Raw genomic sequence first — 21,961 nt, forward strand, 5'->3', positions numbered from 1 at the left:
ATTGCCCCTTGTGTGTGTGTGTGTGTGTGTGTGTGTGTGTGTGTGTGTGTGTGTGTGTGCGTGTGTGTGTATAACAGTCCGACTGAACTCCCCACCCTAGAAGTACCCCCAGTTGTAGCCACTATAGAGTCCCCATCCCCCAAGCTACAAGCCCAACCCCTTCCCAAACCACAGAATCAGTCAGAAGAAGAACACGAGGAAGAAGAGAAGGAGGAAGAAATGGAGGGGAGGAAAGAGGAGGAAGGGAAGCTGTCTCCGGCATGCAGTTGGAGGCAGGAGTGGAAGGAGAGGGAGGAGGAATATGAACGTCACCCCTACAACCCCCCTCAACGCTCACAGACCCCCACACTCACCCACGGGGAGACGGCTATACACCTGACTGGGACTGCTGAGCAAAGGTGCCAATCACAGTATGCCCTAACCCCTGAAGCCTAAATCCTACCCCTTGTCCCAACCCAACAACCCCAGGCAAAAGTGTTTCCATTTAATAACCCCCTCAACCCAAAAATCCCCAGACAAGAGACTTTCCCTTAAAAATGCTATTGGCTCATCAAGCCACGGTTCCAATGACCCCAACTTAATTAAACCTTTGCCCCAATCTTAGAACATTTTAAAGCTTACACTGTTTTGGTGAGGACACCTTTAAACATGCCCTTGCAGACACTTAGTCTTTTGCAGACAACTATTTACACAAACTCTGAGGGATTCAGTAAACCGTTTCGTAAGAGTTTAACTTTGCCTGTTATTTTTTGACACAGACATGACTGATGCTCATTTGGGCCCATTTGTGAGTTGAATTTGGATCCACTCTATGATATGTCTGCTCTCTCTGGCCTCACTGATATCTGAAAACCTGGCTTGTCACTATTTTGGCTGACTAACGACACTCTAAAGTGGAAATATTACTTGTGTATAGGGCATGTTCCAAGTCTTGTGTCTTAAATGGCATCCTATTTCTGATATAGTGCAGTACCAGGCTCTGGTCAAAAGTAGTGCACTATATAGGGAGCATGGTGCCATTTAGAACACACAAAAATAGTTATTCTGGGGATGTCCAAGGAGCTTTCCAAACATACGCTTTGCTGTGGTGCACTGCTTTTGTTGGTGTTGGACACACAGCTGCCCTCTCGTTCCATGGGAAAACCAAGCCCAGACGTTCGTGGTTTCGATGTTTGCCAGGAGTCTGCTGTTTGCGATGTTTGTGGTCTTCTTTATTTTGGACGAGTCTCCCTATGTGTTTCTGGCAGATCTATTGACATACACTAACTGGTCAAAGGTTTTAGAACACCTACTCATTCAAGGGTTTTTCTTTATTTTTACTATTGTAGAATAATAGTGAAGACATCAAAACTATGAAATAACGCACATGGAATCATGTAGTAACCAAAAAAAGTGTTAAACAAATCAAAATATATTTTATATTTGAGATTCTTCAAATAGCCACCCTTTGCCTTGGTCACAGCTTTGCACACTCTTGGCATTCTCTCAACCAGCTTCCTGATGTAGTCACCTGGAATGCATTTCAATGAACAGGTGTGCCTTGTCAAAAGTTCATTTGTGGAATTTATTTCCTTCTTAATGCGTTTGAGCCAATCAGATGTGTTGTGACAAGGAAGGGGGGGGGAATACTGTTGTTTGTCTATTGTTGTGACTTAGGTGAAGATCAGATCTAATTTTATGACCAATTTATGCAGAAATCCAGATAATTCCAAAGGCTTCACATATTTTTTCTTGCCACTATATATGGCAAATAGAACTCAAAACTGGATGGTGTATAGAGATAAAAGAGAGAGGTTGAAGATATCTGAAGGGAGTAGAAACAAACAACAGATGACTGATGTAAAGTATGCTGTGTCCGTAAAATGTATATAGAATGTATAAGCTGGAAGTAGAAGACTAAGGGTTGGTGTCCATTAGTTTACTACAATTATGGGAGGGGTGGTAGGGTTAGGGAAAGTAATGAAGGAATATATATATATATATATACACTGCTCAAAAAAATAAAGGGAACACTTAAAAAACACAATGTAACTCCAAGTCAATCACACTTCTGTGAAATCAAACTGTCCACTTAGGAAGCAACACTGATTGACAATACATTTCACATGCTGTTGTGCAAATGGAATAGACAACAGGTGGAAATTATAGGCAATTAGCAAGACAACCCCAATAAAGGAGTGGTTCTGCAGGTGGTGACCACAGACCACTTCTCAGTTCCTATGCTTCCTGGCTGATGATTTGGTCACTTTTGAATACTGGCGGTGCTTTCACTCTAGTGGTAGCATGAGACGGAGTCTACAACCCACACAAGTGGCTCAGGTAATGCAGCTCATCCAGGATGGCACATCAATGCGAGCTGTGGCAAGAAGGTATGCTGTGTCTGTCAGTGTCCAGAGCATGGAGGTGCTACCAGGAGACAGGCCAGTACATCAGGAGACGTGGAGGAGGCCGTAGGAGGGCAACAACCCAGCAACAGGCCCGCTACCTCCGCCTTTGTGCAAGGAGGAGCAGGAGGAGCACTGCCAGAGCCCTGCAAAATGACCTCCAGCAGGCCACAAATGTGCATGTGTCTGCTCAAACGGTCAGAAACAGACTCCATGAGGGTGGTATGAGGGCCCGACGTCCACAGGTGGGGGTTGTGCTTACAGCCCAACACCGTGCAGGACCGTGTAGGATGTTTGGCATTTGCCAGAGAACACCAAGATTGGCAAATTCACCACTGGCGCCCTGTGCTCTTCACAGATGAAAGCAGGTTCAAAGATATATTTATATATGGTGGATTGGAAATTATGCAGACATTTACATTAATAGAAGCCACAATCTACTTGAAATATTAAAGCTGAACCCCCTAATTTTTTATTTTTTTAAGGACTGTTCTATAGATTACATTTTGTGAAAATCCCCCAAATCATGGTGTTTTTGGCCTGGGTTTCGTGAGTAATCACTCATGTGGTCCTTAGAATGTATCTTTGGGGTTTACCAGAGCAGCTTAGATATAGCCAATACTTTCTTTGTGAGTCAATACTGTTTTTTTCTGCTTTTGTTCACAAACCTATGTTCCACATCTAATGTCTCACTGGGCGAAAACTGTTTGAATCAACGTGACGTCAAGTGACGTCATTTTCACCCAACTTTGAACCTAAATCCAATGACATGGTGCCATTTTTTGTTGATTTCACGTTGAATCGAGGTTGGCAACTTATGTTGGCAACTCAACCAAATGTAAATCAAAACTAGATGTTGAACTGACATCTGTGCCCAGTGGGGTGAGTTCTGAGACAATGCCAAGGTCTTTATATAATGACCAGGGATAGGCACGGTTAATCGAATATCCGGATATCTAAGCAATATCTTTGATTACTTGAGTGCGTGTTCATTTGTGGAGGGAAATAAATGATAGGCCTGTTTTGACAATGCTTTGTTATAAATTAAATTACACAATCCTTGTGACATTGTTACCTACAAGAATATACAATGACATTTGCAATACTTAATTTGATTAAACCAACTTTGAATGTACTGTGTTGAGCTACTGCTGCGCATTTAGAGCTCTGGTCTGACATCGGTATGCTATTTTCCCCACTTCAGATATCAATTACAGACACACACCAAACAGAGTTTCCAAAAAACCTGACACAGATCAATGCAAAACACTCACCAGAAAACCTTTTTGTAACAGAATCACTTCTATCATGGCGAAAATCAGACATCTCTTTCACTGTTCTTTTTAGCCAAAAACTAAGGAGGAAAGCAACATTCTGCTGTTTTAAAATAACTTTGAATATCCAGATATCCCCAAAAATGTAATGATATTATTTGAATAGTGAAATAATGTCAAAATGGCCTTCCTTAATTACAACCTTGGTCAATGCTAACCAAACCACTCTCTCAGCAGTACCCCCGCCCGCTCATGCTCCGAGGAACTATACCACCTGTCGTCCCTGACAACCAGCTCCATGACGACCTCCATCATCGTGATGAGCCCCCCCAGCGCCGGGGCCAGCCCGGAAACAACCAGGAAGTTCCCTCCCATGATGGACAGGGAGGAGGCAGGTCCAAAGAAGGTGGGGTTGGCTATATCCCTGGCGACAGACACCGGGAGGAACAACGACATGTGGGCTCGCCACGCCCTTACCTCGCCAAAACACAGCAGCACTACCGGTCCAAGCCAGTTCCTGCCCGTTCCTGCAGCCAGGGCAACCACCACACTGATGGTCGCCTGCCAGGGTCACATGGGCAAGTCGGAGGTTGAAGGTCGCGAGGGCGACAAACCGGCGGTGGCGAGACGTCCATCTTGGCTCGACGATGACCTCCAGCCAATGTGAGCCTGTCGTCCATCGACTAGGATTGAGTGACCAATACGAAATTCTCTGTTGTCTAAGAGAGGAGCATCACACCTTAATGGCCATAACTTATTGGGTTTCTCCCGGCCTACACAGATCATATACTGGGAACTACATTACCCATGATCTTTCAGAAGACATTTAGAAATCCTGCTTCGTAAGCATGCGGCCGTGACCTCGAGCAGTGATGCACACCTCTGGATGGCATATGTGAAGATTGCATGACCTTTCGCAAGTGGCAGAATTAGATCATTTCGGCTGCTTTGACCTGAGCAGGCTAAGGAAAGAGTTTAAAGTCTGAATGAAGTGTGTTGCTTTTGGATGCTAATACTTTCTTTTTAGTATTTGATTTGTTCATTCGGGTTTTTATATTTTTGAGCATGTGAGCAAGACATGACGGTGACCTGTCATAGATGTGACCTTTTAATAACCTTGCATGATGACCTTTGACATTGACCTTTTCCAATACACACTGTTTGAAGCAACTCCCTCAAAAACGACACTGGTAGTAGTAGAAAATCTCTTTTCACTCTCTGTATGGCAGACATGACAAATACATACAGCCCATTAAACAATATATTTGCTTTCCATTTCATAAGACCTCTCTTCACTGGGTCTCCTGCTTTCTTGTGGCCAGTCTTAATAGGACCACAAGCCACATTTTCACTCACACCCTTCCCAACATCAGAAATCCAGCTTTAAAAGCTCTCTGTGACCCTAGAACTTAATCCCAAACCCGGTTAGCCCAAACCGCCTATTTGGGTATCGTGGTCGCAAAAGTTGACAAACCCCAGCTTTGAAGATGGGTTATGAGCAGGCTAATAAAAGATGCATGCTTTGATTGATAGTTTTGTTTTAGACTGCGCCATGAGATCATTTCCATCTGCGCCACACAATATGCTGTAGAGGCCTATATTAGTGCAGTGAATTCAGTGGTTTTTCTCCTAAGTACTCAGCTGGCTGTATTTTTGACTAGAGCGCCACCTTGTGTTCAAATGGACACTTTTTATTAACTTGGATCCGCAGATCTTGTTGTCTTGAATGTTTTGCCATTTAAGACAGCAATTACTGACTTTTAAATAACACTAAACCTACCGTATCTCATCAAGCATGCACGCTCGTTTTCTAAGAACTCATACTGTTGTCAACGGTAACCCACACAAGTACATTAAGCCTAGAGGTGTTTTTAACACGCCCCCCTATATTCCATCACACTTTTTTTTGTTATACTATTCTCATGTCTGTATATATTGCATTGTGTAGTTGTGAGCTCGTGTCTGTATATATTGCATTGTGTTGTAATTGTGTGTAATTGTGTGTTTGTTCATTGGTGTTTGTGCTCTTTCTCCATGTCTCTGCTTTCGTAGATTCAGTCACAGAGCTGCTAGTGTATCAGATGACCCAGAGTAAGTGGTTCTTCGTTACCCATCGGACTCACACGCCTGCCCTGCTAAACCACACCTGCTTAGTATGCACTTCAGACAGACAACTCTCCCCCAAAAAATCACAAAGCAGACATGCCAGAACATTACGATTTGAAACCAAAGAAAGCAGGCAAAACCTTTTCAGTGGATTTAGTTAAGGTAGTTGACGCAAACGAGCCACTTGTGAAATGCACTCACTTAAAAACAACCTCCTTGATCTCCAACCTGCTAGTTACTATTTTGTATTTTATTCAAGTGGGTAAGGTAGTGACATAGGCAGAGGACTTAGGTCCTCTCTGCCAAACTGACGTACTGTTACGTACAGACGTGTGAATCGGGAACATTAGGAAATGGTGTGAGGCAACATGGATGTCTAGAGAGACGAGAGAGCTCACCATATGATGCATGTCGCATACACTCACACATAAGGACATGGACCATCACTGTAACGCCACTGTATGAGGCTCTCACTGTGGTTCTCAAAATAAGACCTGGGTCAAATACTTGCAGAGTATGACTTTGATGCTCTGTGCTATTCTGTATAGATAGGCTTCTATACTGTGTATACAATGAGCACCAATGGTATTGGGGCAGTGAAAATTGTTTGTTGTTGTTTTGTCTCTCTATCCAGCACTTTGGATTTGAAATGATACAATGAAATTACAGTACTTTTTGTACATAGCTCCCCCATTTTAGGGGACCAAAAGTATTGGGACAAATTCACTTATGTGCATTAAAGTAGTAAAAAGTTTGTTATTTGGTCCCATATTCGCAATGACACACTGCTCAAAGAAAATAAAGGGAACACTAAAATAACACATCCTAGATCTAAATGAATGAAATATTCTTATTAAATACTTTTTTCTTTACATAGTTGAATGTGCTGACAACAAAATCAAACAAATGTATCAACCCATGGAGGTCTGGATTTGGATTCACACTCAAAATTAAAGTGGAAAACCACACTACAGGCTGATCCAACTTTGATGTAATGTCCTTAAAACAAGTCAAAATGAGGCTCAGTAGTGTGTGTGGCCTCCACGTGCCTGTATGACCTCCCTACAACGCCTGGGCATGCTCCTGATGAGGTGGCGGATGGTCTCCTGAGGGATCTCCTCCCAGACCTGGACTAAAGCATCCGCCAACTCCTGGACAGTCTGTGGTGCAACGTGGCATTGGTGGATGGAGCGAGACATGATGTCCCAGATGTGCTCAATTGGATTCAGGTCTGGGGAACGGGCGGGCCAGTCCAGAGCATCAATGCCTTCCTCTTGCAGGAACTGCTGACACACTCCAGCCACATGAGGTCTAGCATTGTCTTGCATTAGGAGGAACCCAGGGCCAACCGCACCAGCATATGGTCTCACAAGGGGTCTGAGGATCTCATCTCGGTACCTAATGGCAGTCAAGCTACCTCTGGCGAGCACATGGAGGGCTGTGCGGCCCCCCAAAGAACTGCCACCCCACACCATGACTGACCCACCGCCAAACCGGTCATGCTGGAGGATGTTGCAGGCAGCAGAACGTTCTCCACAGCGTCTCCAGACTCCAGTCACATCTGTCACGTGCTCAGTGTGAACCTGCTTTCATCTAAGAAGAGCACAGGGTGCCAGTGGCGAATTTGCCAATCTTGGTGTCTCTGGCAAATGCCAAACGTCCTGCACGGTGTTGGGCTGTAAGCACAACCCCCACCTGTGGACGTCGGGCCCTCATACCACCCTCATGGAGTCTGTTTCTGACCGTTTGAGCAGACACATGCACATTTGTGGCCTGCTGGAGGTCATTTTGCAGGGTTCTGGAAGTGCTCCTCCTGCTCCTCCTTGCACAAAGGCGGAGGTAGCGGTCCTGTTGCTGGGTTGTTGCCCTCCTACGGCCTCCTCCACGTCTCCTGGTAGCACCTCCATGCTCTGGACACTACGCTGACAGACACAGCAAACCTTCTTGCCACAGCTCGCATTGATGTCCCATCCTGGACGAGCTGCACTACCTGAGCCACTTGTGTGGGTTGTAGATGCTACCACTCATGCTACCACTAGAGTGAAAGCACCGCCAGCATTCAAAAGTGACCAAAACATCAGCCAGGAAGCATAGGAACTGCAGAACCACTCCTTTATTGGGGTTGTCTTGCTAATTGCCTATAATTTCCACCTGTTGTCTATTCCATTTGCACAACAGCATGTGAAATTTATTGTCAATCAGTGTTGCTTCCTAAGTGGACAGTTTGATTTCACAGAAGTGTGATTGACTTGGAGTTACATTGTGTTGTTTAAGTGTTCCCTTTATTTTTTGAGCAGTGTATGTACCTTGTGACTCTACAAATGTGTTAGATGCATTTGCTGTTTGTTTTGGTTGAAACAAAGTGCATTTATACCAATACTTTGTACAAAAAGTGCTGAAATTTCCAAAACAAAGTGCATTTATACCAATACTTTGTACAAAAAGTGCTGTAATTTCTATACGGTTCAATCGATATGGATTTTAAAAAATACCCTCATATTAAAGATCCACTATGCAAGGAATCGCTCCGCCATTTCCTGGTTGCTAAAATTCTAATAGTTTGCCTGATTTTAGTTTATGTGAGAGAACAAGCAAGTGTAGTGTAGATAATCATTGTAACATCTAAACCACTGGGTAATAATATACTTTCCATAACCAAAAAGATTGTATTCAAATCAAATCAAATCTAATTGTATTGGTCACATACACATATTTAGCAGATGCTCCAACACTGCAGCAGTATCTAACAGTTCACAACAATACACATTCATCTAAAAGTAAAATAATGGAATGAAGAAAGATAGAAATATTAGATTGAGCAATGTCAGAGTGGCTTTGACTAAAATACAGTACAATAGAATACAGTATATACATATGAGATTAGTAAAGCAGTATGTAGACATTATTTAAACATTATTAAAGTGGCCAGTGATTCCAAGTCTATGCATATAGGGCAGCAGCCTCTAAGGTGCAGGGTTATGTAACCGGGTGGGAGCCGGCTAGTGGTGGCTATTTAACAGTCTGATGGCCTTGAGATTAAAGCTGTTTTTCAGTCTCTCTGTCCCAGCTTTGATGCACCTGTACTGACCTCGCCTTCTGGATGATAGCGGGGTGAACAGGCCATGACTAGGGTAGATGATGTCCTTGATGATCTTTTTGGCCTTCCTGTGACATCGGGTGCTGTAGATGTCCTGGAGGGCAGGTAGTTTTCCCCCGGTGTTGAGTTGAGCAGACCACACGACCCTCTGGAGAGCCCTGCAGTTGTGGGCAGTGCAGTTGCCTTTCCAGGCAGTGATACAGCCCGACAGGATGCGCTCAATTGTGCATATGTAAAGTTTGTGAGGGTTTTAGGGGCCAAGCCAAATTTCTTCAGCCTCCTGAGGTTGAAGAGGCACTGTTGCGTCTTCTTCCCCACACTGTCTGTGTGGGTGGACCCTTTCAGATCATCAGGGATGTGTACGCAGAAGAACTTGAGGCTTTCCACCTTCTCCACTGTGGTCCTGTCGATGTGGTTAGGGGCGTGCTCCGTCTGCTGTTTCCTGAAGCCCACGATCAGCTCCTTTGTTTTGTTGACGTTGAGGGAGAGGTTATTTTCCTGGCACCACTCTCCCAGGGCCCTCACCTCCTCCCCGTAGACTATCTCGTCATTGTTGGTAATCAGGCCTACTACTTTTGTGTTGTCTGCAAACTTGATGAGTGGCCACGCAGTCATGGGTGAACAGGGAGTACAGGAGGGGGCTGAGCATGCACCTTTGTGGGGTCCCTGTGTTGAGGATCAGCAAAGTGGTGTTGTTTCCTACCTTCACCACCTGTGGGTGGCCCATTAGGAAGTCCAGGTCCCTGTTGCACAGGGCGGGGTTCAGACCCAGGGCCTCGAGCTTAATGATGAGCTTGGAGGGTAGTATGGTGTTGATTGCTGAGCTATAGTCAATGAACAGCATTCTTACATATGTATTCCTTTTGTCCAGATAGGATAGGGCGGTGTGCAGTGCGATGACGATTGCATCGTCTGTGGATCTATTGGGGAGGTAAGCAAATTGAAGTGGGTCTAGGGTGACAGGTAAGGTACAGGTGATATGATCCTTAACTAGCCTCTCAAAGCACTTCATGATGACAGAAGTGAGTGATATGGGGCGATAGACATTTAGTTCAGTTACCTTTGCTTTATTGCGACAGGAACAATGGTGGACATCTTGAAGCAAGTGGGGACAGCAGACTGGGATAGGGAGATATCGAATATGTCCGTAAACACACCAGGGAGCTGGTCTGCGCATGCTCTGAGGACGCAGCTAGGGATGCCATCTGGGGCCAGCAGCCTTACTCACGTCAGCCATGGAGAAGGAGAGCCCACAGTCCTTGGCAACTCCACTTTGTCTCTGTACTGATGTTTTGCCTGTTTGATTGTCTTACGGAGGGAATAACTACACTGTTTGTATTCGGCCATATTCCCAGTCACCTTGCCATGGTTAAATGCAGTGGTTCACACTTTTTTTTTATCTCCTAAACACTTCCTGATGAACTCAGTCACCGTATCCGTGTATTCATCAATGATATTCTCAGAGGCTACCAGGAACATTTCCCAATCTCCGTGGTCAAAACAATCATTGAACCATTGATTCCGATTGGTCAGACCAGCGTTGAATAGACCTTAGCACGGGTACTTCCTGTTTGAGGTCCTGCCTATAGGAAGGGTGGAGCAAGGGTGATCAGATTTGCCTAAGGGAGGTCGGGGGAGGGCCTTGTAAGAATTTCTAAAAGTTGAGTAGCGGTGGTCCAATGTTTTCCCAGCGCGAGTACTACAGCCAATGTGTTGGTAGAACTTCGGTAGTGTTTTCCTCCGATTTGCTCTGCTAAAATCCCCAGCTACAATAAGTGCCGCGTCAGGATATGTGGTTTCCAGTTTGCGTAAAGTCCAGTGTAGTTCTTTGAGGGCCATCGAAGGAAGGTATCAGCTTATCATATATATTTTCAGCTGTTTGATACTGGTGTACAAAACCAAAAGTAAAAAAGTAAAAAATTAAAATAAAAATTATGCTGCAATTTGTAACTTCTTTGGCCAAATTCACATAGAAATATGACTTATAGATCTGTCATTCTCGTTGATAGCAAGTCTAAGAAGTGGTAGATCAGTTCTATGTGGGCTATTTCTATGCTTCCTGTTCTTATGTTTCATTTTTGCATTTTTAACATTCAGTATTGCACACCAGTTTCAAACAGCTTAAAATGCAATATTTTTGGTTATGGAAAATATATTTAGATGGTACAATGATTCTCTACACTATACTTGCTTGATTTGTCACATAAACTGAAATTAGGCGAACCATTAGAATTTTAGCAACCAGGAAAAATGCCGGGTAGCCCCAAAAAGTTGCATATTGCCGTATTAAAGCTGAGAGTCTGCACTTTAAACCTCATAGACATTGTATCATTTCAAATCCAAAAGGTGCTGGAGTACAGAGCCAAAACATCAACAAAAATGTATGACCTCACTGCATGACCTTTTGATGGCATGTTGCTTACTTGTGGTTATAATCTGCCTTTATTCACATTATCTCTGGTGCCTTCTGTTTTGCGTGGTTCACACTATGATACAAACTAATGGATACAGAACAATAATATAATAATATAATATTTGTGGTCGTGCAATGAGATCTATTGTCAGAGTAATAATGAGTTCCTTTTGGGTTCCTTTTGGGTGGACCACTTCAGTACCTATAGAAGTTGTATCCGTGAAGCGTTTGACCGTCCAGCCTGTTTGACCTCGACCTTTCCTGGCTGAACTACGACAACTCCAAAGCTCCAGAAAACATCTTATTATGTGCCTGGAAATAAAAACAAATATTTGTCCATACCGTATGCGTGACTCTTCTCCTAGTAAATCTCTTTAGAACTCCTCCCCCCTCTCATGTCTCTTTCCTCTCCTTTCTTTTTCTCAGGAGTGTGAGTATGATTGACGTGCGCTGTGAGGAGGACCCCAGCTTGCCTCACCACAGCCAGGTGCGCCACGAGCTCATGCACAACCAGTACAACATGATGAAGGAGGAAGAGGACCACTGGCAGGACGTAAGCACTCACACACAAACACACACACACACACACACATACTAATACACTTACACACACTCACTCACACGTTCATGCACTCATACACTGACGTGTCTGTGTGTTAGGACCTAGCCCGGTGGAAGAGTCGCAGGAGAAGCGTCTCCCAGGACCTGATCAAAAAGGAGGAGGAGAGGAAGATGATGGAGAAGCTGATGACGGGTGAAGGAGGGGCCATTTCTCAGAGGAGGAAGAGTATCAAGACCTACCGGGAGATCGTGGAGGAGAAGTAGGTCACAAGGCCATTTTAGGTCAAACCCTGCTTTCCATATGGTTGGTTGCCTCAATGTACAGTGTTGCCCTATACCTACTCTCATGTTTCTTATATCCTAGCCTGTTGTTTCTTATCGCATCCTGGCTTTTTAAAAATTGCTTTTAACTGCATCAGGAGATCAGTAGCAATGTACAGAAATGTTTCAACAACAGTCACATGGTCCCTGTCTCACCTTGTCCTCCCGTGTCTCCTTCCCTAGGGAACGTCGTGAGAACGAGCTCCGCGAGGCCTACCAGTCGGCCCGCACCCCTGAGGAGGCAGCGTTGGTCCTCCACCGCTACGCCCAGCGCTTCACCATCAGTGAAGCGGTGCTGGAGCGCCTGCAACTGCCCAAGCTGCTGGACAGGAGCGTCTCTGAAGATCCCACCACTGCCACCAGCACACGTCTCCCCCTCACCCCCAGCTCCCGTTCTCCCAACTCAACCTCCCCGGAAGAAGATCCAAATGGTCCTCTGAAGTACCTGAGGCAGCAGTCGCTCCCGGCGCCCAAGTTTACCGCTACCGTCGAGGCCCAAGTGGCGGGGTTCCCCCAGGGTCAGTCTCATCGCCCCCAGATTCAGTCACGCACGCCTGTACCAAGCCCCTCTATCCAGGCTGCCTCGCCTAAATCTGTTCCTTTGCTGACACCCAAGCCTTACATCCAATCCAAGGGCACGCAGATGCTGGCGGGACCTAAGCCAGGCAAGGTGAGGCACAAAAGGCAAGCTAATGGAGCAAGGGTTTTATCAGTGTTATCACTAGTGTATTTTTTTCTATAAAATGGTGTGTGGGCCAGGGTTCAAATTACCAGGGTGTCGTGGGGTTGTTTTGCACTCCCGTGACAAATCAAGGCAGCTTTCCTGAAGTGTTACGATACTCAACAGATACTTAGATACTAACGTCCCCTGAAGTAGTTGGAATGTTTTGTTCAGCCTCGTATTTGCAGGGCACACCGACATGCATTATGTGAAATGGTCCCTGATCTTGGCATTTACATTGGAATAGCAGACAGAAACCATGGCGATTGGGTGTCATGTTTTTAGACAGAAGGCCAGGGATCCCAAATCCTTTTTCTGTGAGGTCGGGTTGTGACGTCTCAATTTAACAGGGTGCTCATTTTCATCCGTGTAGAGCGATTTGTCAAATGGGCCTATTCCAAAGGAAGTTGACATGTCTTTCGGTTATTACGGGAACAAACCGGGGAGCCACTTCTTTCCACTTTAGTGGCTGGAATGTCTTATTTGGAGCCGAGTGGAGCCTCCGCCTGAATGAGGGGGTGGGGGGCTCTGTTCCGTATTGACTTAAAAAGTTGACAAGTAGGCCCTCTCAATATGAAGTGGGTCTCCAGGCAGACAAAGAGGGCCACACAGACTGAGGGGGGGGATTGTGGGTAGTGAGTCCCCCCTCCATTCAACAACCCCCCTGTGCGTCTGGAATTAGCATTCGGCGCTCCTCACACATACATTACAGCCTTTCATTCAGTCCCAACGTGTTATCAGGAGTTGAACAGCTAATGGGCCAGTGTTATGGTTTTATTTACAACATGGGGCAACTGCTGGTCTGGATGGTCTGGATTAGAACTGTCTGGTCATATTGCGGTCATTGCTGTGGAATGTGGTATTTGGGATGTTTCACCCCAGTTGACTGTTCTTGCGTTACTGTCTGATGGATATTTTTTAGTGTGAGGATGCAGTCACAGTGTCTCTAAAATGGGGTTTTAGTGTTTGATTTTTAGATTGAAATGCATCTTTGTGGAGTGTCCATGTGTTCATGTGTGTCCACATATGTATGCGCGTGCATGTTTGTGTTCTTTAAGTCTTAAGTGTGTGGACTCAGGTGGACGGCTTGCTGCAAGTGAACGGCGACATGGGAAACGATGAGGTCACCACTCCAGAGAGCGACGGAAGAACCACCCCTGCACGGTTCTACCCTTCCACTGCCACGCCTACAGCCTCCTCTGACCCTTCCGACACACCCCCATGTGTGGCCACTCCCCCACCCACACATAGCCCCTCCCCCAGGGCGAGCCCATTAACAGCCATGACAACTTTGGCACAGGGTGGCACCGCAGTGCCACCTTCTTCAGTGCCAGGAGAAGGTGATGCCCAGGAGAAGAGTAACGCACAGGAGTACATCCCACCTAGCCGGCCCACCTCACTGCCCTCGGTGAGGCTCCAGTACATGCAGCCAAGCCTGCTTTGTTTCTCTGAAAAAAAGATATAAGTTATCAAAAGGGTGGTCATTGGATCCACGGGTCTGAATAGACCACGTACCGCTAGCAGCATTGTAGCCACAGACTGTTAGCGCCACAGACTGTTAGCGCCACAGACTGTTAGCGCCACAGACTGTTAGCGCCACAGACTGTCAGCGCCACAGACTGTCAGCGCCACAGACTGTCAGCGCCACAGACTGTCAGCGCCACAGACTGTCAGCGCCACAGACTGTCAGCGCCACAGACTGTCAGCGCCACAGACTGTCAGCGCCAGCTGTCTCGTCTTTGTTTTTGAAATGTGCAATGAGCGTAGAAAGACGGATACGTGTAAGGAATTGGCAACGCCTTCTAATTTTGAGAAATAAGCATCTTCTTCGCCAGGTGGGCCGCTTGATTTCAGCATCTCAACGAAGTGAACAGGCATGTTGTTCAATCAGTTGGAGTTGGACAGGAAGGTGTCGTCGTAACAACATAAGTCTTGAAAACTGTTAGGTGAAAAGCCACGTATCAACCAGACCTGTGTGTTGTTCTTAGTCTGGCATGCAGTCATGGATAGGATAAAGCAACACTGAGTCAGATAGGTCATGACTTCAACAGAAGGAATGTGCAGGATGCGGTAACAGAGTATTTCTTCCTTTGTGTGTCCCTGCAGGAGCTGCAGAGCACAGAGAGCATTGTGGAGGCGGGCGGCAGGTCTGCTGCAGGCCCACTGGGGGAGGAGCCCAACACGGCAGCGGCTGCAGTACAGCCCTCTCCAGCTACAGGTCTGTTCCTCTGGGTTACTTAGAATGCCGGTCTAACCTCTGCTACCCTGACACCTAGTGGTGACCATTTATGCTGTTTTTTTAGAACCCATCCAATCCTTTTGCTATTCAATATTCATGCTAGTCATTTATTACTCGCTGTCTGTCTTGAGAATGAACACTTTTTAAGTTATTAAACCATTTATTCAACTTGGTCTTCCCGTGGTTAACGTCACATTATGACCTCCGCTGTCTGGAACCTGTACTCTGATGCAGAACCTTGCTCTGATGCAGCTAAACATGTGTCTCTGTTTTGTTTAAAGACTCACAACGCGCTACCAAGGAACAAAGAGAAGTGTGTACGAATGCCACAGCGACCAGACCGAATGCCACAGTCCCCTGTCATGTTCAATCAGAGCACGCAACACAGCAAGCTCAGCCAATGACTGCACAGGTGAGATCACCTACCAACCAATCAATGGCCCCAATGCTCCAAATAGTCAATCATTTGTGCCCTGCTTTACCTCAAGCACACTCTTAGACGTAAAGGAGCCTGGAAGAACCTTTTAGGATTCTAAAAAGGGTCTTCGAGAAACTCTGTGTCAATGTTCAAACCTGAAATGTTTTGTGATGGGAGGGGTTCAATGGAGTACCACAGTATGAGTCATAATACCCATAAAACCTAGCAGTCAAAAGGGAAATTGTTCCAATCGTTTTTTTCCCATTTTAAAAACACTTCAAATAAGGGCAGTGTTTCATGTATGCTTACCCTGGTTGGACATTTTGATAACCGTGTAAATCTCTCTAGGACACGGTGGCTTTTATCAATATTATTCGCCTGTATCTGAAAGCCACGCCCCTACTAAGCCATACCTCCAGTCCAGGGTTCCTCCATGGAATTAGTTGTGACTCGAAGAACCGTGGAGATCTTCGAGGAACCCCTGGAGTTCAAAGAACCATTGCTAGTCAAGGGTTCATATTTGGTTATAGATGAGGGGTTCTTGGAGGAACCGTTAATGTTTCAAAGAGTGTAGAAGCTTTGCCCGGGAGGGTGCAGCCCCATTTAACTTTCAGATAGAAATGTATTATGTACAATGGGCATGATTCCATACGGTGTAGAATAGGTTATTGCATAAGCTATATAAATACAATTTATATCTGCGACATTCTAACTAAATATTTTGACATTTCTCCTGGTCAAGTTTTGATCATTGTGTTTATGACTTTTCTGCTTCTGATCTTAGGTCAGTGAGCCCAGCCTGGAATTGTCTCAGAGTGCAGAGGATGTTGCTGCCTTGGCTGATCCAGGACTTGTCAGAAACAAACCACCACGTGAGGCTCCCACAACAGGTAATCAAAATGTGTTTTCAGATGAGGGTGAACCTCAAACGACCTTTTCCCAATAGTCTTTATTGAACACAGCCCTTTCAACTCTGCTATCACACACCCCAACTCTTTTGTTTCCCTTGGTTCTCCAACTGGCACTCTGTATTTTTTTTGCTTTTGATCTCTCTATCTATCCCCTCCTTTTCTTCTCCTCACCCCCTGCCTCCTTCCTTCCCCCTCCCCCCTTCTCGCTTGTGCTGTAGAGCTGGCTAACAGTGCCAGTTATCCGCCAGAAACCGGCAACCCTAGGTTAGGCCTACGTTGGGAGTTCTTCGCCCCACCAGGTAAACTGCTCAGTGAATAGTTGGGCTTCGCCTTGTAACCCCCCGTTGGAGTTCACATACTCATATACTGTGTAGGGTTTCCTCGGTGCTTCCCCAGGGGCTGGGTGACGGCATTGGAAACCCATTTCTTCAATCTACTGTTTGTTTTTGTTTTTTTGTTTTATATTTGGTGTTCAAGTGGTGTTCATTATATTTTGCATGAAGTTGGTATTATAATGTTGTACTTTTACTACATTAACAATGTTAATACAACATTGTTACAAGTGTAACTACCGTGCCACTACAGGTATAAGAGCAACTTCGCGCAGCATTGATGAATGTTCCCTTTTGCACAGATCTTCAAAATGGAAACTGGAATTGTTAGCTACTCAGTAATGAACAAAATACCTCACAGCTCGTGGTTTTTTAAGCAACTCAGTCTTTAACTTTATGCCTTACCACCTTGATTTGTTCCCTGCCCTTCTTTCACTTCATTCCCTAATTCCTCCCCATGACATTCGTGATGGAAATAGCTTTTTCCCATGTGTTCACACCAAGACAGCGTAGTTACCGAATGAGATGATTAAAAAAAAATTGCCGTGTCCACTCAGCATCAGTTCCTGTGTTTGACAAGATGTTTTGTTTTCTAACCGTCTACCTTTTTTACTCTACTTCTGTTTCATAGAGGGGGAGGAGCTGAAGCGTGGTAAAGTGCCGGTAAGTAGGTTGTGGCGGCTCCTATAGTCTTTCCTGGTTGAGTTAAAAAATGGTTTCTCATCCGGTTGAGCCAAAATGTGTTCATTAGGCCACACGTTTCTTATTGGGCAAAGTTTAGGTGGCTCCTCATTTCACTCCATGTCAGAGAGTAATCTTCTGTTTTCTGCTGACTGAGCACAATCCTTTTGTTGTTGTTGTCATATATTTAGGACCTCCCTAAGACCCCAATGATTGATTGGTCATTCTTCATTGGCTCAACCTATTAAATGAGGATGATGTACAGAGTGCCCAGCATTGCTTTTCTCCTTTTCCCTTCATCCCCTCATCTTTCTTTTCTCTCTCCTTAGTAGGACTCCTTTGGCTAGCATGGAAATGGTGTTGTGGTAGATCAACTGTCTGTCTCCTCTCTTCCCTATTTGTGGATGTGTGTGTGTGTACTTCGGTTTGTGGGCTGGCGTATGTATGCATGCTTGTGTGTGTGTGTGTGTGTGCGTGTGCGTGTGCGCGTGTGTGTGTGTGTGAGCCCCGGATGGGTCCTATCAGGTCACTCAGGTGTCATCCCCGGTAGTGATTCAGGCTAAGCGGGGTGACCGCTGGGCTTGGGACCCAGATGAGGAACGAAAGCGTCAGGAAAGGTGGCAGCAAGAGCAGGAGCGCATGCTTCAGGTAGCCTGAGTTGTGCTACTAAAGACAGAAACGCTAAGTCTGACTTAGCATGCTAAAGCTAGGCCTGAGTTAGCATTCTGCAAAAAATATGTTAACGAAAGCTGATGCTCCATTGACGTTAGCAAAAGCTAGGCCTGAGTAAGCCTGCTGTTTACTGAATATATGGTCTTCAGCCCCAGTTACATTTACCCAAAGCGGGTGCTTTCTATTAGCTTGCAGCCACATTTAAATGAACCACAATATTGCTTAGGCATCTGCCTGCTCTGAATCTGAAGTCGAACCCCAATCTGCTACTCACTGCTGTGCAGACAGTGGCCACACGTTAGCAGCATTGCACAATAAACACTGTGTGCTATGGCACGCCCTGCATCTCACATTCACTCGCCAGATCCTCAAATCTGTCGCCAGTCAACCTCACACTCCTCCTCTATCCACCCATCATAGGATGTGTCTCAATTCTCCAAAGTAACCTTCCTCTATCCTCACATCCTCACCATATTCTCGGATCTGTACAGAAGAAAGGGAGGAGATGAGGAAAGAAAGCCATTTAGCCTATTGAGATCCACCCGCAGGGTTTGCTTGGCTGATGCATGAACCCTTGTCACCTTTGACCCCTAAACACCCTTGTCATTGTATGGTGTGTCTATTGCTTTGGTTGGCAGCTTTTTGCTGGTTTGTATTTTCTCTCATCTTTACACATTTCATCGTGCATGCTATGTTTGTGTCTGCCCACTTTTTTCCAGTCACATTTTTCATTTTTCTCAATGGTGCTTCCTACAGACCTGAACTGAGTTATGTATTGAGATGAAATCCAATGTGAATGGATAGTTCCCCTCAAAATCAAAGTTGGTCCGGTGTTTTCATATTTCAAAATGAGTCTGAAGTTGAGTCTTCTATATTTCACACCATCTGTTGCGGAGGTCTTTCAGTCCCACTTTCAACGAGGTACAAACGATAAAGGCTTTATATCACAAAAACAAAAAATATAAACAAAAAATATGAACAAAAAATATAAACGTCACATGCAGCCATTTTAAAGATTTTACCGAGTTATCATTTATATAAGGAAATCACTGTTGAATTCAATTCATTCGGCCCTAATCTATTGATTTTGCATGACAGATATGCATATGTTGGTCACAGATACCTTGAAAAGAAGGTAGGAGCGTGGATCAGAAATCCAGCCAGTATCTGGTGTGACCTCCATTTACCTCGTGTAGCTCAACACATCTCCTTCGCATAGAGTTGATCAGGCTGTTGATTGTGGCCTGTGGAGTGTTATCCCTCCTCATCAATGGCAGTGCCAAGTTGCTGGATAGTGGCAGGAACTGGAACACGCTGTCGTACACGTCGGTCCGGAGCATCCCGAACATGCTCAATGGGTGACATGTCTGTTGAGTATGCAGGCCATGGAAGAACTGGGAAATGTTCCGCTTACGGGAATTGTGCACAGATCCTTGCGACATGGGGGCTGTGCATTATCATGCTGAAACATGACGTGATGGCGTCGGATGAATGGCACAACAATGGGCCTCAAGATCTCGTCACGGTGTCTCTGTGCATTCAAATAGCACCGATAAAATGCAATTGTGTTTGTTGTCCGTAGCTTATGCCTGCCCATACCATAACCCCACCGCCAGCATGGAGCACTCTGTTCACACCGTTCAGCAAACTGTTCGCCCCCACACAACACTGTACACGCTGTCTGCCATCTGCCCGGTACAGTTGAAATCGGGATTCATCTGTGAAGAGCACACTTCTCCAACGTGCCAGTGGCCATCGAAGGTGAGCATTTGCCCACTGAAGTCAGTTAGGACGCTGAACTGCAGTCCGGTGAAGACTCTGGTGAGGACGACGAGCACGCAGATGAGCTTCCCTGAGACGTTTTTTGACCGTTTATGCAGAAATTCTTCAGTTGTGCAAACCCATAGTTTCATCAGCTGTCCGAGTGGCTAGTTTCAGACGATCCCGCAGGTGAAGGAGCCTGGCATGGATGTCCTGGGCTGGCTTGGTTACCAGTGGTCTGCGGTTGTGAAGCCGGTTGTACGCACTGCCAAAATTTCTAAAACAACGTTGGAGGCGGCAACAGCTCTGGTGGACATTCCTGCAGTCAGCATGCCAATTGCACGCTCTCGCAAAACTTTAGACATCTGTGGGGTTGTGTTGTGACAAAACTGCACATTTTAGAGTGGCCTTTTATTGTCCCCAGCACAAGGTGCACCTGTGTAATGAGCATGCTGTTTAATCAGCTTCTTGATATGCCCCACCTGTCAGGTGGATGGATTATCTTGGCAAAGGAGAAATGCTCACTAACAGGGATGTAAACACATCTCGGTTCATGAAACATGGGACCAACACTTTACATTTTCGTTCAGTATACATAAAGGCTTCATAAGCAATACATAAATGTTTCACAAATGATCTATAACCGTGTGTCGTAATCTACAAATGGTGTACAAAGGGTGACATAACAATTCTTACTGTATAGTCCATGTCCGTGCCCTTGTGGAACTCTAATTAACATAATAAACACATTCCCATTCAGATCGGTCTGTTTAAACTAGAGATATATGTTGCATAGGCTGTGTCTCAATCCACCTCATCCGCCAATGTCGGCCTTCCGCAGCAGAGCTGCAGCGCTGATTGTCAGACCAAGAGAGGGTTAGCTAACATGCTAAGTAGTTGCAAAGTTGTCTGTGATGAGATTGAAACATGCAACCTTCGGGTTGCTTGACGTTTGCGTTATACTGTATGTTTGACCTACCACTTTACTTTTGTTTGTCTCAAATCTCTCGTTGTCGTTGCTGATGAATGTATGCCTTCTATCGTTGCCAACGACAACAGGAGAAGTACCAGCGTGAGCAGGAGAAGCTGAAACAGGAGTGGGAGAGAGCGCAAAGAGAGGTGGAAGAGGAGGAGAGGCGGTACCATGAGGAGGTGTGTGTGTGTGTGTGTGTGTGTGTGTGTGTGTGTGTGTGTGTGTGTGTGTGTGTGTGTGTGTGTGTGTGTGTGTACTTGACGAAGATGGCAGGGTTGAGAGTGTGTATTTGCAGTGTTGGGGAGTAGTGAACTACATGTAGTTCAGCTAGTAATTCAGCTACATTTTGCAGTAGCTTGTTGGTAGTTAAACTCAATTCAAGGTAGTGTTTTCTGTAGTTAATTTTTTTAAATGCCATGTAATGATGTAACTAACTACTGGAACTACGCTACTTTTTTTGCAAAAATAAAATAAATATGAGTGAAGTAGGCAATCATTTCCTTTCTTGCTTGGCATCTGTCCTGCCTAAAACTCACTTGAAACATTGTTTTTGTGTTTAACAGGCTAAATGACACATTCTGTTAACATATGACCCCAAAAGTGACCTGTTCTTGTAATTTTGTATTCTATGACATTTCAGATTGACATAAGATAGTTTTTCACAAAGTAATTATTTTTCAAAGTAACTTTAGTTTAAGTAATCTATCTTCTTCATATGGATAGCTTTAGTGTAGCTTAACTTCTTCCAGTGCGAAGTAGTTGGTAGCTTGGTAAGCAACAGTGCCTTTGGAAAGTATTCTGACCCTTTTTTGTTTGGTTACTGCCCATTTCTAAAATTGATTAAAACGTTTTTTCCCCTCATCAATCTACACACAATACCCCATAATGACAAAGCAAAAACAGGATTTTATACATTTTTGCTCATTTATAAAAAATGTCAAATGTAAACATCACATTTATGTAAGTATTCAGCCCTTTACTCTTTACTTTGTTGAATCGCGTTTGGCAGCGATTACAGCCTCGAGTCTTCTTGCGTATGACCCTACAAGCTTGGCACATCTGTATTTGGGGAGTTTCTCCCATTCGTCTCTGCTGCT

The 21,961-nt window shown here is 45.1% G+C and overlaps 1 protein-coding gene across 16 annotated transcripts in view; it reads left to right on the forward strand.

The window, feature by feature from the left end:
- The window catches only part of LOC112256356 (LIM and calponin homology domains-containing protein 1), a 148,104-nt gene that overhangs the window by 117,247 nt on the left and 8,896 nt on the right, over positions 1 to 21,961 (forward strand). For 5 of the 16 annotated variants that reach the window (XM_024429542.2, XM_024429547.2, XM_042325607.1 and 2 more), the window contains 13 exons: positions 3,893 to 4,321; positions 5,711 to 5,749; positions 11,701 to 11,827; positions 11,935 to 12,095; positions 12,340 to 12,826; positions 13,956 to 14,285; positions 14,984 to 15,095; positions 15,398 to 15,528; positions 16,319 to 16,424; positions 16,664 to 16,744; positions 17,409 to 17,440; positions 17,984 to 18,106; positions 20,951 to 21,043. In XM_024429542.2, the coding sequence (XP_024285310.1) occupies positions 3,893 to 4,321; positions 5,711 to 5,749; positions 11,701 to 11,827; positions 11,935 to 12,095; positions 12,340 to 12,826; positions 13,956 to 14,285; positions 14,984 to 15,095; positions 15,398 to 15,528; positions 16,319 to 16,424; positions 16,664 to 16,744; positions 17,409 to 17,440; positions 17,984 to 18,106; positions 20,951 to 21,043 (2,251 nt within the window). Of the gene's footprint in view, positions 1 to 77; positions 399 to 3,892; positions 4,322 to 5,710; positions 5,750 to 11,700; positions 11,828 to 11,934; positions 12,096 to 12,339; positions 12,827 to 13,955; positions 14,286 to 14,983; positions 15,096 to 15,397; positions 15,529 to 16,318; positions 16,425 to 16,663; positions 16,745 to 17,408; positions 17,441 to 17,983; positions 18,107 to 20,950; positions 21,044 to 21,961 lie in introns of all 16 variants that reach the window. The other 11 variants (XM_024429546.2, XM_024429543.2, XM_024429553.2 and 8 more) reach the window with 11 other exon arrangements.

Source organism: Oncorhynchus tshawytscha, linkage group LG08 (assembly GCF_018296145.1).
Source record: "Oncorhynchus tshawytscha isolate Ot180627B linkage group LG08, Otsh_v2.0, whole genome shotgun sequence".
NCBI classification, from domain to species: domain Eukaryota; kingdom Metazoa; phylum Chordata; class Actinopteri; order Salmoniformes; family Salmonidae; genus Oncorhynchus; species Oncorhynchus tshawytscha.